At 45.6% G+C, this 17,494-nt stretch overlaps 2 protein-coding genes across 2 annotated transcripts; both read left to right on the top strand.

The window, feature by feature from the left end:
• The first annotated feature begins 4,301 nt into the window (after window positions 1–4,301).
• LOC132591226 (olfactory receptor 1361-like) lies at window positions 4,302–5,237 on the top strand. The gene has a single exon (XM_060268760.1). The coding sequence runs from the start codon at window positions 4,302–4,304 to the stop codon at window positions 5,235–5,237; it is 936 nt and encodes a 311-aa protein (XP_060124743.1).
• Window positions 5,238–16,128: 10,891 nt separating this feature from the next.
• Window positions 16,129–17,064, top strand: LOC118078867 (olfactory receptor 5C1-like). Its single transcript, XM_035102878.1, has one exon. It carries the CDS (start codon window positions 16,129–16,131, stop codon window positions 17,062–17,064), a length of 936 nt encoding a protein of 311 aa, XP_034958769.1.
• The last annotated feature ends 430 nt before the right edge of the window (window positions 17,065–17,494 follow it).

Genomic DNA, 17,494 nt, shown 5'->3' with positions numbered 1-17,494 from the left:
TTCCATTTTATTTTTATTAATCAATGCTGTACATTATTTTCTCGTGCCTTTTTTTAATTGGTGCGAGAATAATCATCAACTGGAAAGGGAAAGGCTTCTGGGCTGGATAACAAGTCCCTCTGAGTGCAGAGACACCAGTACTATCTATCTAAAGAAACTGCAATTGTCCCCAAAGGGGTCTTTTTCAGGGCGTTGTAACAAAGGAAAGGCACATTAGATCATCTTCTCTCTCCCATGGGAAGAATATTGAGACAAATCATGACTTCCAGAGCAGCATAAGAAAGCTTTTTTAGAAAGCAGCCTGGACTGCATCACACAAGAACTAACAAAGACACACGTTCTCCTTCTGCACAGGTATGATGGGAACTGGGAACTAAATAACGGAATCTAGGCCTGCTCTGATCTTTGGTAAGGGTCTCTCCAGATGTTTTGGGGCTCAAGCTCCCAGAAGACCCAGTCAGAATGGCCAATGGTGAGGGATTATGGGGGCTGTAGTCCAGCAACATCCACCAGGTTGAGGAAGACCACTCTGTGGGGGCAGCTGAAGGGAATGAACTGGCATGTAGGATGCGGTTTGTTGTAGGAACAGAGATATCATAGACTCATAGAGTTGGAAGAGACCACAAGGGCCATCCAGTCCAACCCCCTGCCAAGCAAGAAACACCATCAAAGCATTCCTGACAGATGGCTGTCAAGCCTCCGCCTATAGACCTCCAAAGAAGGAGACTCCACCACACTCCTTGGCAGCAAATTCCACTGTCGAACAGCTCTTACTGTCAGGAAGTTCTTCCTACTGTTTGGGTGGAATTTTCTTTCTTGTACCTTGAATCCATTGCTCCATGTCCACCATATAATGCTACTCCTCCTCCTTTCCTGTTTGGTCTATTTCTCTGAAATAGATTGTATCCCTCTATTACTACATTCCAATCATGAGACTCATCCCACCAGGTTTCAGTGATGCCTGTTATGTCGTATTTAGTTTGCTGTACCAAAAGCTCAAGTTCATTTTGTTTATTTCCCATGCTCTGTGCCTTAGTATACAGACATTGAAGACCATTGATCATTCCCCATGTCTCTTATTTAAGGATTTTTTCCTCCCGCAACTAAGTCTGTGTGATGTTTGCTCCATTTTGTCCTTGACATTTGGGTGATCATCTTTAGCACTTGGTAGACTCCTACCTTCAGGACCACTGTCTCCCTTCCCCCACATGTCAGTTTAACGCCCTCCTGATGAGGTTTTTTAGTTTCATGGCAAAAACATTCCTCCCAGCCCTTGTGAGTTGCAGCCCATCACTTGCCAGGAGTCCATCTTCAAGAAACTGCAGTCCGTGATCTAAGAATCCAAACCGTTCCTGCCTGCACCATTTGTGAAGCCAGTTGTTCACTTCCCCTATTTTCCCCTCTCTCCCTGGGCCACGTCGTTCAACTGGGAGGACAGATGAGATGACAATTTGTGCATTTAATTGCTTCAACTTCCTATCAGATCAATATTTGTAGTGACCAGCTCCTGACTCTAAACTTAACCACATCCAGTTCTGTCTTATAATATTCCAGAGCCTATTAAAAGCACTTATGAGTCTAAGGTTGGCTTTCCTCCAAGGGTGTGACCCTACAGATGTTTTTGGACTCATAACAGGCACTTGGATAGGGAAACTTTTATTATCTATGGCAGCCTTCACCAACGGATGGAGGAGGCAACGGATGGAGGAGAGATTCAGTTCACTTTTGAAGGCAAACCTACTTAATTTGCACTTTTCAAATCAAAAATGTGAAGTGAAACACAGCCATCGTTTGAAATTTGTAACACATTTATTCAGCCAAATAATGTGTACACAAGTATATGTACTAGGGTAAAGTGGGCATAAAATACACATATTTGTTAAAATAACATTTAAATGCATTGTATATGGGGAAATTGCTTTGCACAAAGGGGTAGATTTGGCAAAACTGCATGTAAACATAGGAGTTGCAATCACAAGAAATATTCTAAATAGTTCTGTCTCTTTGCACCCTTGGGAATTGTTCCCAGCAGATTTGAGAAAGTGCTTAAAAAACCCCTGATGGGATCTAGAATGTTTTTTCAGCTTGGTGTGCATCCTGCCTGTTGCACAGGGTGAAATACCAGCCACAGACTACAGACCAATGTCAACTGACTGTGCTTGAACCTCCTTTCATTCACCTGCAGTTCACTGCAAGGCTAGAGCAAGAACAGCCTCCTCCAAAATTACCACAGGTGACTTTAAGACTCAATTAGCGCTGTGTTATTGGCCAGGGGAAAGATGAGATTTATGGTCTATCCAGCCAGTGAAGTGTTGTATTTAGAAATACAGAGCATCATTCCAATGAGGTTTGGGAGAATGGAAGACTGGAATCCAAGAGGCATTGCAATTCTCATTGGGTTTATAGAAAGAAAAAGGATGTGGGGATTAACAGATCAGGGCTAATTTATTGGTTAGGAGATGAAGAGTCCACTCTCTTCCTCAGTTTCTCGGAAAGCTGTAGGTTTTTACACAAGAACATAGAAAGAGCTTGTTGGATCAGGCAAATGGCACCTTATGAAGGGCTTTGTTCTGCTGTTGTGGTGTAGAAGTGCAAGAGTGCACCTCCAGACAGCAATAATGCAGAAACACAGGGAGCACCTGATGAAGTGGATGGATATGTGGGTGGTCCAGTATAAACCCACCACCAATGGACTATCTTTGCACTTGCACTTGCAAAAACACCCGTCTGGGGGGGTGGCATTCAGTTTCTTTGGGTAGAGAGGATTTAGTTAGACCTAGTATCATTCAAAAGCCAGACACCATGTCATTCAAAAGCCTTCAGAGCTTGGGACCAGTTTACTTGGAGGTTGGCCTGACCCCTTATATGTCCCCCCCCCCCCACACACACTTCAATTTGTGCAACGGAGACAGTTCCAGGTGCCATGTAATCCTTGTTCCATACTTGTAAGAAATCCATCTTTCAGTGTGGCAGCTGCCTGCCTATTGACCTCAAATAGGTGACTTCACTGTGCTCTTTTCAGTAACTGCTTAAAACATTTTTATTCAGAAGTTAAATGTGTTTGATTTCCTTTTAGCTACCATTGATTTTAAGCACCCTTTGCATATTTTTAAAGATTTTTATCGATAATTTTAAAGTTTTTTTTGTTGTTAACTGCTTCAGGGCTTTTGTTTGTTTGTTTACAATCGAGTGGTTTATAAATTTCAGCCCTCTGGGAGTGGCATGGTCTCATAACCCATAGTGTGAATTGAGTATGAGCAGGTAAGAAAGAAAGTGGGAGTGAGAAAAGAGCTGGGGAAATGTGACAACTTTGGGCTCAGGACTTTGCTCGGGCTCATGCCTGGGGGGCCTGAGAGGTCTGCCCTTTGGGAGTGGGATGCACATTTTAGGTAAACATTTGACAGTGGGGCTGAGTGCATTTGCTGGGCTCATGCGCAAGATTCACCTAGGGAGGAGGGAGTTATTTCCTCCCCTGCAGCTGGAGGGATGTTCCCCTACCAAAGTTATATACGTCTTTGAATTAAATTAACTGTTTTAATGTGGGCTTGCAATTCCTCCAACCTGATCTTTATTACAAGCTGTCTTACAAACTTTCTTTGTGGTTATGGGGGTTGAGTTGTTTTTCAAAGGGAGATTGAAAAATAGCAGGGATGGGAAAGATTCATGATTCAAAACATGTTGTATCTCCTGTTTCTCTTGCTGAATAATGGTACTCACAGGTTTTTTAAATGTGGACGAGACCACAAGGGCCATCCACTCCAACCCCCTGCCAAGCTGGAAACACCATCAAAGCATTCTTGACATATGGCTGTCAAGCCTCTGCTTAAAGACCTCCAAAGAAGGAGACTCCACCACACTTCTTGGCAGCAAATTCCACTGTCGAACAGCTCTTACTGTCAGGAGTTCTTCCTACTGTTTAGGTGGAATCTTCTTTCTTGTAGTTTGAATCCATTGCTCCGTGTCCGCTTCTCTGGAGCAGCAGAAAACAACCTTTCATCCTCCTCTATATGACATCCTTTTATATATTTGAACATGGCTATCATATCACCCCTAAACCTTCTCTTCTCCATGTTGTATCTCCTGTTTCTCTTGCAGAATAATGGTACTCACAATTTTTTTTAAATCTATGATAGGTTTTTCTGCAATGACTGTGTATCTCCAGCATCCTTTGCCTTGTGCTCATTGTCTTACACTCTCTCTTCTACTTCCCTACATAGAATCATAAAATTGCAGAGTTGGAAAGGACACCAAGAGTCATCTAGTCCAACCCTCTGTAATGCAGGATAGAGTCTTCTAACAGGATGGAGATAGACAACAGGACCACTGTCTCTGAATTCATCCTCCTTGGCATCACGAGCCAGCAAGACTGGAACATGTTGTTCTTCACTATCTTCCTGATTATATACATCATCACAGTGCTGGGAAATCTGACTATTGTACTGGCCATAAGGTTAGATAGACACCTCCTCCATACTCCCATGTACTTCTTCCTCAGCAACCTCTCCTTTGTGGACATCTGCTTCACAACAGCCACTGTGCCCAAGATGTTGGCCGATACAGTCTCGGGAGTGAGGAAGATCTCATATGATGGGTGCCTGGCACAGATGTACTTCTTCATTGCTTTTGGCTGCAGTGACAACTTTCTCTTGGCATCCATGGCACTGGACCGCTATGTAGCCATCTGTCGGCCTCTGCATTATGCTACAGTGATGAGCAAAAGGACCTGCCTACTAATGGTGGCTGCCTCCTGGCTGACCTCTCACCTCCATGCTCTCCTGCACACCCTTCTAACATCCCGCCTCTCTTTCTGTGCCTCCAATCAAGTGCCTCACTTCTTTTGTGATGTCTTCCCGTTGCTGAAGATCTCTTGCTCCAACACCTATCTGAACACTCTGGTAGTGCACGCAGAAGGAGCTCTGATTGTTAATGGAGCTCTAGCGTTCATTGTCCTGTCATATACACGCATCCTGATGGCTGTGTTGAGGGTTCCATCTAAGGAGGGAAAGTGGAAGGCGTTCTCTACCTGTGGGTCCCACCTGGCTGTGGTGACCCTATTTTATGGCACTGTCATCTGGGTCTACTTCCAGCCCTCATCCAGCTTCTCAGCTGAGAAGGACACACTGGCTGCCCTCATGTACACTGTGGTTACACCCCTGCTGAACCCCTTTATCTACACTCTGAGAAATGACAAGATGAAGGAAGCCCTGAGGAAGCTTTTTAGAAGCAAAGGCAACTAAACTCCTAAAGGATGTAGGCCTGTATTTTGTGAATGCCTCTGTCTAGCCATTCAGTCCATAACTATGGCATATTGATTATAATTGTAAGAATAGTGCAGTGGCACATTCACACATGAAGCTCTCCTATCAGGAGGCTGGCCATGTCTCCTATTTTGCAGAGGACAGTCCTCTATTTCACGGGTGTCAAACACAAGGTCCGCGGGCCAAATTCGGCCCGCCAGACCTCGTCATGTGGCCCGCCGAGCGCCCCAGCCAGCGGGACCCAGCAGCGGGACCTTGCTGCTGAAGCGCCGCACCAACAAAGCGCCGACAAACATCTGGGGGGGGTAGAAAGGCAGCCGGAGCAGCGCTGCGTGGAGCGCCCCAAACCACAGCAGGAGAAGGAGGTGGCAGCTTGCCGGGTCAGCGCCCAGCAGCGCCACACGGAGAGTCCCGAGCCTCTGCGATGCAGCAGTGCTCTGTAGCACTTTGAATCCTCCTCCTCCTGCCACGGTTCGGCGCCTGGAAATGGCTGCTGCTGCTGCTGCTGAAGCACAAACAAAGCACCCAGCAGCGCCGCGTGGAGGAGGAGGGGGATTCAAAGTGCTACAGAGCACTGCTGCGTCCCAGAGGCTCGGGACTCTCCGCACAGAGCTGCCGGGCACTGACCTGGCAAGCCGCCGCCTCCTCCTCCTCTTGCCTCACCTCTTCCTCCTCCTGCCGCGGCTCAGCCTCATGAACGTGAGCTCAGCAGCGGCTCAGCCTCACGAACGTACAACTCTGAGGCTTTACAAACTTCTCCTAAAACAGACACCTGCTGCCTCCCGCTGCACAGGAAATGCTTTTTGCCCCTGGGTCCCTTCGCGCTCTTTTCTGGCGCTGAATCAAGGTGGCGAATCCCCCTTCCCTTTCTTTCTTCCTCTTTCTCGTTCTTATTCTTTCTTTCCCTCTCCTTCCTTCCTTCTTTATCTCTGTCTTCTCTCCCTCTTTATTTTTCTTTCCTTCTTTATTCCCTTCCTTATTTCCTACTCTTCTTTCTCTCCCCCCTTTCCTTCCTTCCTTCCTCTCTCCCTCCCACTCCCTCTTTTCTTCCTTCCTTCCTTCCTTCCTTCCTTCCTTCCTTCCTTCCTCCCTCCCCTCCCCTCCCCTCCCTAGAATCATAGAATCATAGAATCATAGAATCATAGAATCATAGAGTTGGAAGAGACCACAAGGGCCATCCAGTCCAACCCCCTGCCAAGCAGGAAACACCATCAAAGCATTCCCTCTCCCTCTCCTCAGAAACATAGGATGCTGCTTTATACTTCTGGCCCTTAAACCCTGGAACCAGGAGAGCAGCTCCAGTGAGTCAACCTCAGCCAGTCCCTTTGGTGAAGGGTGGTGGCTCACTGGCAGAACATCTGTCCTGCATGCAGAAGGACCCCAGCATCTCCAGGTACTAGTAGCTCTGCAAAGGTCCTGCATGAAACCCTAGCGAGCCTCCACCACCCACTGCACTTACCAAAAATCATTTTTCAATAAATTGTACAATAATTGTACATTTGAATATCTACTTGCCATTATTCTGACTATGTTTCTGCTTTCAGAGCTAGTTATTACTTACATTATTACAAAAAACAGTAATAATTGAATGTAGTGACAATAATTTATTATGATAATAAAGAGTGGACACATAGTCCTACAGATACAACCGGCCCTTTGAGGGTGACCAAACTGCTGATGCGGCCCCCGATGAATTTGAGTTTGACACCCCTGCTTATTTGAAGGGGTGTCCTGTCCAAGTCCGATTTAAAGTTACAAAAACACAATAATGGAGAGCTTTGTCTATCTGCACTTAGTAACATCAGGACAGCAGACTGAAGAGGCACACTGGCTATCTGCTCACTGACTTCCCCCTAATACGCTGGCTGTTTTGCCATAATAAACAAACAAACAAGGACTGTCTTCCCCACTGTGATGAAATGTATTGCATTTTTATTTGAATTGTAAGAATTATGCAAATTTAATATGTGCCAGAAAATTTTAAGCCTCCTGTTTGCAAGTCTTCAAGTTTGCAAGCCTGTTCTGTTGTTTCCTGCTGGTGTGCACAGGGAGTGGTGGGTAGCCTCCAATTTGCCCCTCAGATAATTCTCTAAATCACCCAAATGCCAGGTTCTCTTTCCATTGAATGGTGGTTGTTTCAATTACTTTCCTCTATTTTTCTTCCCTTTAAATGAGAGGTGGTCAGTGATTAAAGGCTTCCTCCACCTTGCCAGAGTGGAGACTGGCATTGGGCAATTCAGAGAAGCTAGTCAATCATAGTTAATTCCTATTATTATTATTATTATTATTATTATTATTATTATTATTATTATTTACTCTGCCCATCCGACTGGGCTGCCATACCGAGATGCATGTCTGAGTGCCAAGCCAGGTTTTTGCAAAACGTAACTTCCTCCTTTGGTGGCCATGCATCCTACTTTACAGAGGACAGTCTTCTATTTTGAAGGGCTGTAAGAAAACAGCCATCAGTTAGAAGGTGTTCCCTGTTTGAAGCCCTGTCTTCCCTAAGTCTGCTTTAAAGACAAAAACAGAGAAAAGAGCACAGACGTATTGAAGTTGTCCTTCAACAATTAGAACCTGAACAACTGATTGGGAAGGTACACAGTTCATTTGGTGAACATTTTCCCCACTTGGGTGAGATGCATTTTACTTCTGTTTAAATTATGGTAATCTTTTCTAAATTTGATTATACAGAATATGCCATTTTTATGCAAATCTGTGTGTATGTGTCCGTCCGTCCGTCCTCTTTTTTGGCGACCCTTAAGTGACCACTCTACTACTTCCTCCAAATGTTTGTCTGGGTACTAAAATACTATTTACAGTGAACCTCTAGTTATGAACTTAATTTGTTCCTGAGGACTGTTCTTAACTTGAAACTGTTCTTAACTAGAGGCATGCTTTCAACTCATAACCCACTTACTCTCAGCAACCAGAAACACCACACTGGAGAGACCTGTTAGGAGTAAGCATGGACCAATGGTACCAAATAGTATGGGAAACAGCCTTACTAGAAAAATTAACCAATAAGCTGAAACTGACACGGGGGCAAATAGAAGAAGACGACTTCACCCCGGTATGACTCCCCTTTATCACATACACAGCCTCAACAAGACAATGACAAAAATCCACCAACGGCATACAAATCAATATGGCTAACCTGACCCAAAACACACACACACACCCCTCACACACACGAAACAAAGACCACCACAGCCAATCACAAATGAACAACCATTCCCTAGGCCAAGCCCAACCTCTCTCACCACTAACAGAACACAAGGGAACAACAGAGAACCTGCACAAGCGATGCTGACAAAAAAACCCCCCACATATATTAAGCAAAATAGAAACACCATCGCCCGACCCCACCCACCCTCCCCCCACCTACCTCTTTTCCCCTTTTCTTCCCAATGTCTCAACAAATGAATCTGATTTGTAAAAATGTTATGAAAGACATTGCACATATCTTTGTAAACCAAGAAAACCTTTAATAAAAACAAAACCAAAAAACCCCTAGAGGCATGTTTTCACTAATGGGGCCTCTTGCTGCCGCTGCACCGCCGGCACACAAGTTCTGTTCTCATCCTGGGGCCAAGTTCTCACCTCGAGGTAACTTTTCCAGGTTAGCGGAGTTTGTAACCTGAAGTGTTTGTAACCTGAGGCATTTGTAACTTGAGGTACCACGATACTAACAGTAGTAGTAGTATTAGTAGTACTCAGCTCTGGGTAGCTTCCAGCAGAGAATTAAAGAACACACAGTACATGAGACATCGAAAGCTTCCCAATAAAGGCAGCGGCGGAGGAAGCCGCTCGAACGCCTGGCGCAGCGCACCCAGGGCCAGGGTGAGCCACCTATAGGGGCAGAGTGAGGGTGGGGCAAGCCACCCATAGGGGCGGGGTGCACCACAGGGCCTCCAGAGTCTGCCTGCCTCCTCCCACTCTGCCGCCCTACCGCTGGGGGGAGGCAGTGGGCGGACCGTTTGGGCAGCGCAGAGCCTGCGTGTGCCCAAGTCACCACATCTCTCCCAGGACAGATGCGTGGCTCAGGCACGCTGCAGGCGGTGAGTGCTGCCCGGCATTTTGTCAGCCCCCTCAGTGGTGACACCCAGGGCAACCCGCACCTACCACACCCCCTTCCTCCACCCCTGAATACAGGGCTGACCAGGTGTCTACAGATGGCCGTATAATTGTTTTTTTTATATATAATATTTTTAAATTATTTTTTCATTAATAATAATCCAATATGAACCACATTGATACAATACCAAATCAAAATACAATTAAAATAGCCAATTATTGCATACCAAATTAAACATTTTTGGGTGACTTCCCATGTTCTGATTTTGGGGAGATGCTGTTGTTATTCCTTCTTCCTACTTCTATTCTTATTTAATCCAAATAATACAGTTCCAGTGTTAATCCTTTATTTTAGTAGCCATTGACATAATGACTTTTATTCATGTTTAACTGTTCCATATCTGTTAATTTGCCAGAGGGGTTTATATCTTGTAACTTTCTGTGTGGAATACATTTTAACGTTTGTCTTTCTATTCCTGTTGCTGGCATAATCCCCCCACCCCTCCGAGAACTTAACTCTTACTGTGCAATCCTTTCCGCCATCTTTCTTTGACTTCCAGCATTTCTCTTTGATCTCTTACCGTCCTTTGACAAGCTTGTATCTCTCCCAAGCCGTAATAAATCAAGTCAGGGTCCTCATTAGGGGGGTATACAAAACATCCCATATTCCACACAGTTCCACTCTTTCAATTAGTCCATACAAATTATGAAGTTTTTGTTGATTCCCTGTCACATGCCATTAATAGTTGCAATCCATTGATAATTATATTCCATTAGAAATTATTATTTTTTCTTCAGTGAAGGGTTGCCAAATCATAAAACAACATATTGCATATATAGAGATGAAATAAAGGCTACCCTCCACCCACCTTCCAATCCAGTTACAGTGGTACCTCTAGTTAAGAACTTAATTCGTTCTGGGGGTCCGTTCTTATCCTGAAACTGTTCTTATCCTGAGGTACTACTTCCGGGTTAGCCGAGTCTGTAACCTGAAGCGTTTGTAACCCAAAGCATTTGTAATGCAAGGTACAATGATGGTCCTCTCCAGATCGAGACCTTGGCACTCGGTGGCTGATTCATTTAGCAGGTTATCTCATCTCCTTCCAGAACATGTCTGTTTCTTAAGTCCAAATTCATATCTATCTTAAAAAACAGAGGAACCGCTGCTCATAGTGACTGCGTTGGAGAGTTCCAGATACATGCGGTACAGTTATACCTCGGTTTTAGTCCGCTGCGGTTTGAGTACTCTCGGTTTGAGTACTCCGCAGACCCGGAAGTACTCATGCGCAGAAGTGATCTGTGTGACGTGCGCATGCGCAGAAGTGCTCTACTGGCGCTTCGCGCACGCGCAGAATAGGCACCAGGCCCAGCTCTAGGGGTAGTCTCGGTGGTGCGGGGCGCCAGGGTGCCGGGCCGGCAGGAGGTTGCTGTGTGGTGAGGGCACTGTGCGCTGCGCCTGCCCACCAGGGCGGGGGCGCTGGAGCGATCTCCGCGCCAGGGCGCCCGACTGGCTTGAGACGGCCCTGATAGGCACTCCATTTAAATACTGCTCAGGGAGCGAACGGCTCCCCAGAACCAATTGCATCCTTAAACCGAGGTACCACTGTACTCGCAAAGTTTTAGTTGCCATTCCTCCCTTGATGGGATATTCTCACTCTTCCGATATTTCTTTCATATGGAATGTTATTTGTTAGAATCCCTAGTAGGAATGCTTCTGGGTTTTTATTGAATGTTAATTTTAAAAAAAAATTATCTCCTTGTAGACCGTGTCCCAGAATTTTTAAATTTCTGGGCATGTCTACCACATGTGGAAGAAAGTTCCTTCATGAGATTTGCATCTCCAACATTTATTGTTGTAACTTTTATTTATTTTAGCCAATTTTGAATGTGTTAAATACCATCTAAAATGCATTTTCTTGAAATTTTCTTTAATTAAATAACACACCGTGATTTTTATATTTCTTTTCCACAGCTCCTCCTATTTTTGTAATAGAATTACAGTCATATAATTGTTTATCTCCTTGACATCTGGTGGGAGAGCGTTCCACAGGGCAGGTGCCACTACCAAGAAGGCCCTCTTCCTGGTTTCCTGTACCCTCACTTCCTGCAGTCAGGGAACTGCCTGAAGGCCCTCGGAGCTGGACCTCAGTGTCTCGGCTGGATGAGGGGGCAAAGACGCTCCTTCAGATATACTGGGCTGAGGTCATTTAGGGATTTAAAAAGCCAGTACCAACACTTTGAATTGTGCTCAGAAACGTACCAGGAGCCAGTGTGGATCCTTTAGGACTGGTCAGGCATGCCAGCTTGTGCCCGTAACCGTGGGTGCCCGGGACCATGGGTGCCTGGCAGTGTGCATGGCCCTAGCACCAGAATGTGTGGGTGCCCACTGCCCAGGCCCTTCATGGGGACTTTTGTGGGTGCTCAGGCACGCAGGGGCCCAGGGAGCTGGCACCTATGGGAACAGAGTCTTGGTGGCCACTCCCAGCTATCACATTCTGGATTAGTTGTAGTTTCTGAGTCAACTCCAAAGGTAGCCCCACATAGAGTTCATTGCAGTAGTCCAAGCAGGAGGTAACCAGAGCAGGGACCAATCTGGAGAGACAGCGCACAGGCAGGGACGGTTTCAGCCTGCATACCAGATGGCGCTAGTAGACAGCTGCCCTGGACACAGAGTTAACCTGCAAGAACTTGCAAACTGATTCCATTTTATTTTTATTAATCAATGCTGTACATTATTTTCTCGTGCCTTTTTTTAATTGGTGCGAGAATAATCATCAACTGGAAAGGGAAAGGCTTCTGGGCTGGATAACAAGTCCCTCTGAGTGCAGAGACACCAGTACTATCTATCTAAAGAAACTGCAATTGTCCCCAAAGGGGTCTTTTTCAGGGCGTTGTAACAAAGGAAAGGCACATTAGATCATCTTCTCTCTCCCATGGGAAGAATATTGAGACAAATCATGACTTCCAGAGCAGCATAAGAAAGCTTTTTTAGAAAGCAGCCTGGACTGCATCACACAAGAACTAACAAAGACACACGTTCTCCTTCTGCACAGGTATGATGGGAACTGGGAACTAAATAACGGAATCTAGGCCTGCTCTGATCTTTGGTAAGGGTCTCTCCAGATGTTTTGGGGCTCAAGCTCCCAGAAGACCCAGTCAGAATGGCCAATGGTGAGGGATTATGGGGGCTGTAGTCCAGCAACATCCACCAGGTTGAGGAAGACCACTCTGTGGGGGCAGCTGAAGGGAATGAACTGGCATGTAGGATGCGGTTTGTTGTAGGAACAGAGATATCATAGACTCATAGAGTTGGAAGAGACCACAAGGGCCATCCAGTCCAACCCCCTGCCAAGCAGGAAACACCATCAAAGCATTCCTGACAGATGGCTGTCAAGCCTCCGCTTAAAGACCTCCAAAGAAGGAGACTCCACCACACTCCTTGGCAGCAAATTCCACTGTCGAAAAGCTCTTGCTGTCAGGAAGTTCTTCCTACTGTTTAGGTGGAATTTTCTTTCTTGTACCTTGAATCCATTGCTCCATGTCCGCCATATAACGCTACTCCTCCTCCTTTCCTGTTTGGTCTATTTCTCTGAAATAGATTGTATCCCTCTATTACTACATTCCAATCATGAGACTCATCCCACCAGGTTTCAGTGATGCCTATTATGTCGTATTTAGTTTGCTGTACCAAGAGCTCAAGTTCATCTTGTTTATTTCCCATGCTCTGTGCATTAGTATACAGACATTGAAGACCATTGATCATTCCCCATGTCTCTTATTTAAGGATTTTTTCCGCCCACAACTAAGTCTGTGTGCTGTTTGCTCCATTTTGTCCTTGACATTTGGGTGATCATCTTTAGCACTTGGTAGACTCCTACCTTCAGGACCACTGTCTCCCTCCCCCACCTAAGTCATTTCAAAGCCCTCCTGATGAGGTTTTTGAGTTTCATGGCAAAAACATTCCTCCCAACCCTTGTGAGGTGCAGCCCATCACTTGCCAGAAGTCCATCTTCAAGAAACTGCAGTCCGTGATCTAAGAATCCAAACCGTTCCTGCCTGCACCATTTGCGAAGCCAGTTGTTCACTTCCCCTATTTTTCCCTCTCTCCCTGGGCCACTTCGTTCAACTGGGAGGACAGATGAGATGACAATTTGTGCATTTAATTGCTTCAACTTCCTATCAGATCAATATTTTTAGTGACCAGCTCCTGCCTCTAAACTTAACCACATCCAGTTCTGTCTTATAATATTCCAGAGCCTATTAAAAGCACTTCTGAGTCTAAGGTTGGCTTTCCTCCAAGGCTGTGACCCTCCAGATGTTTTTGGACTCATATCAGGCACATGGATAGGGAAACTTTGATTATCTATGGCAGCCTTCACCAACCTGGTACTCTCCAGATATTGCTGAGCTCCAACTCCCAGCAGAAGGGTTAATGGTCAGGGATAATAGGGGTTGGAGTTCATCAAAATCTGTTGGGCCACAGGTTCTCCGCCCCCTGGGACCTCTGCTCAAGTTGCTCCTCTCACCTCCCAACCTTTCCTGCATCCAGTGCAAATTCTTTGTCCTTTCCTTCAAAGAGTTAGTCTCATCCTTCTCTTTTGACCTTCAATTACTCTCCCCCCCATCTTCATTCCTCCAACTCTACTGCCTTGAACCACCCCAAAGCCTCCTGCCGTCTTTCCACTCCTTCTCCCTTGATAGCTCCAGATACCTCTGAGCTGCCATCTCTGTTTTCTCTTTCAAATACCTCCTCAAAGCACACCTTTCCCATAGAGTGCCTGACATTCCCAACTGGTATGAACCTTAAATACCTCTAACGACATCTGGCCATATTCATCCCTTGTTATTCTTTTACCTCCCATTCCTCCCTTCCCTTTTCTTCCCTTCTAACCATCCCAGGGCGGTCAACCATGGTTATACTGTAATGCATTTCCTTCTATTTAGGTCTATCTAAATGACCAGACCAGAGCTAAGGTTGCTAGCTTCATTGCTGGGGCAATTAGAATAAGGGCCACCAACTGATTGATAATTCAGGATTCTAATTTGTGCTTTTAACAAATCTTTTATTGTACACAGTGTACTGTTTTATTATTGCTATGGCCTTTGGCTAATGTAAATAAAGTTGTTTATTATTATTATTATTATTAATTATTATTATTATTATTATTATTATTTCTTCCCTGCCTTAAACTGTAAGTTCCTTGGGGAGCTTCTTTTTAAAAAAAGTTATGTAGACGATGGATACCATGTAGAGCTGAGTATAGCTATGGTGATTGTGGGTTGTATTTAATACCCATTCAGTTAGTGAGGGGGCGTTATTGGGTTGTTGTTTTTATTTTTATTATATATTTTATGGTTTTATATTTTGATTTTGTTCTGTGAACCGCCCTGAGAACTCCAGATATTGGGCAGAATATAAATAATAATAATAATAATAATAATAATAATAATAATAATAATAACAATCATGACTACCTTAAGTTTAGTAATTTCAATGGTCTACTCTGAGAAGGACTAGCACTGGATTCAATCCTGTATGACAATTCCACTCTCCATGCTCTCCACAATAAGTGTTCCCCACCATCTGGTGGGCATGAGGAGTTCCCACTTTCCTTGAATTGCTGGTATCTGTCAGTCTGTCCTGAGAAACAACACAGTGCACCTCTGGGTTTGAAGTCAAACCACTGTGGTAGCAACTCTGAAGTGACCTCCTAGGACGCAAGGGCAGCGTGCAGTGCTATTTTTCTGGGGAAAGAGATGCTGGAACTCAGCATGAACGCCTGCCTCCCTTGCTCTCTTATAATGCCAATGGCACCCACCTGAAAGGCGCTGGAACTGAGTTTCAGCTGGGGGGGAAATCCCTGGCAGTGTGCATGGAGGTCCTGGGCTGCCCAGACAAGACCCCCCTCAGCCTTGCTGATGTGGTCCAAAGGAAAGCAGAGCAATACATTTGGCACCAGCTTGGCTGCAGGAGTTGTTAGAAAGAGGCGTACAAACACCACCCAACAGTCTCAAGGACTCCGCTCCGGATTTGTGTAGGGTTTACTCCTTAGCCTTTCCTTCTCCTGAAGATGTCCTGCAAGGCAGCAACTGTTTAGGATCAGAGTTTTCCTTCTCCTAGATGGGCTACCTTCTTAGGTTGACAAGCACCACCTGTCCCTCACTTGCCTCTACAGCATGTGCAGAAACTGCCTTCTTAACCATTGGACCCACTTTCAGTCTCGCCCGCTCAATCTGCTGGAGCCTGTCTTTATATGCAGGGGAAGTCCCAACACACCGAGGGCTTGAGACCTATTGGCTCCCCTGACCCGGCTTAGCCAGCCAGTCAACACCATTTCCAGGGTGCAGCCACTGTTGCATGCTGAAAGCTTCTAGGAGCCACACGTGAGAGCTGAGTGCAGGGTAGGGACCAAAGGTGGACCAACTACTCCAGAAGGAGCACCATGTGTCCTCCACCAGAGATACTACCTAATACCCTATACACTCCCTTCCTCTGAATATTGGAGCTGAAAACAATGGTCATCCCATATCTTTATCTTTCATAGCTGAATGAAGGCTGTGGTTCTGAACGGCTCGGTGGTAAATCATGCCCAGGGCTATGAGTTTCTATTTTCTCCTAGTGGAGGAGAGTGGGGCATCCTCGTTGAGGAATGACTGAGCATGTAGGGTTGAGCAATAAAATAATAATTAATCATTATTTATTTATCATTAATAAAAGGAGGGCTGGGTCTGCTCTCTTGATGGAATGTGCGGAAGAAATGATTCAAAGTCGTTTTCCCCTCCAACAGATCCAATGGCTCATCATAATGCCACTGTGGTAACAGAGTTTGTCCTCCTGGGCTTCACCTCCCACCGTGACTTTCAGCTCCTTCTCTTCAGCTTCTTCCTGCTCATCTATCTCCTTGGCTTGGCCGGGAACCTGTTTTTGGCCATTCTCATCAGGGCTGAGCAATCCTTGCACTCTCCCATGTACTATTTCCTGAGCCACCTGGCCCTGATGGACCTGTGCTCCTGCTGCACCGTGGCCCCCAAGTTGCTCCTGGGCCTTCTGAAAGGACATGACACCATCCCCCTCCCCGCCTGTGCCCTCCAGATGTTCTTCTTCGCAGCTGCTTCTGATGCTGAGTGTTGCCTCTTGGCTGCTATGGCTTATGATCGTTATGCAGCCATCTGCCGCCCTCTGCACTATGGAGCAGCCATGCCGCAGCGCCTTTGTCGCCTCCTAGTGGCAGTGTCCTGCACAGCTGGTGTGACCTCTGGAGCCATCCACTCCAGCATGGCATTCTGCCTGCCCTTCTGCAATGCTAATACTTTGGACCACTTCTTTTGTGACATCCCTCCAGTGCTGGCTTTGGCCTGCGCAAATACAGACCTTAACCAGCTTCTGCTTTATGTGGTCTGTGGAACCATCCAGAGCAGCACTCTTGCAGCCATCATCACTTCCTATGGCATGATCCTCTGCAGTGTGTGGCGAGCAGGGTCAAGGAGAGCCATATCCACCTGTGGGTCCCATCTTACAGCTGTGGGGGTGCTGTATGGAACTCTTATTTTCATGTACCTACGGCCTGGTGGCACGTATGCCCCACAGGCTGACAAGATGGCTTCTGTCTTTTACACAGTGGTAATCCCTACCCTCAATCCTGGCATCTACAGTCTCCGTAATACTGAGGTCAAGCAGGCTGTCAGGAAGAGGCTAGGCAAATGGGGGCACTGGACTTGGTGTTCTTGAGCTGAGGAAGGAAGGTCCAGGAAAAAGTCTTGCATGCATGTCCAATAATGTGAGCTGTAGTTCAAAAAAAATTCAGACTACCTCCGATTGATATCCTTGGATTTCTTCTGCTATGTTTTCTCTTACTTTTAAATCTCATCTTATTTTCAATGTTCATCACTGTCACCATCATATTCTAGTATCTACATGTAAGACACTTGGGATAATTGGTCAAGTCAGTGGTTCGAGAGAATTGTCAGAAGCAGCAACATTTTTGTTTTTTAATCAAGAGAGGGGCAGAGATAGATAAGGACAAAAACGCATGACATCTTACTAGAATCATCCTAAACTGAGAATTATTTTAAACACCAATGTAATCAGTGTAAGGAAAGTCATGAAGGGAAAACACTAACACAAACAGTAGAAAGTTTTTAAAATAACAACAACCACT

Source organism: Zootoca vivipara, chromosome 16 (genome assembly GCF_963506605.1).
Source record: "Zootoca vivipara chromosome 16, rZooViv1.1, whole genome shotgun sequence".
NCBI lineage: Eukaryota > Metazoa > Chordata > Lepidosauria > Squamata > Lacertidae > Zootoca > Zootoca vivipara.
Note: the sequence above shows the minus strand (reverse complement) of the source record. Positions and strands in the feature narration are given on the sequence as shown.

What these genes read in the sequence shown, in the direction of transcription:
- LOC118078867 (XM_035102878.1), top strand. Translation starts at nt 16,129, where the DNA reads ATGGCTCATCATAATGCCACTGTGGTAACAGAGTTTGTCCTCCTGGGC.
- LOC132591226 (XM_060268760.1), top strand. Translation starts at nt 4,302, where the DNA reads ATGGAGATAGACAACAGGACCACTGTCTCTGAATTCATCCTCCTTGGC.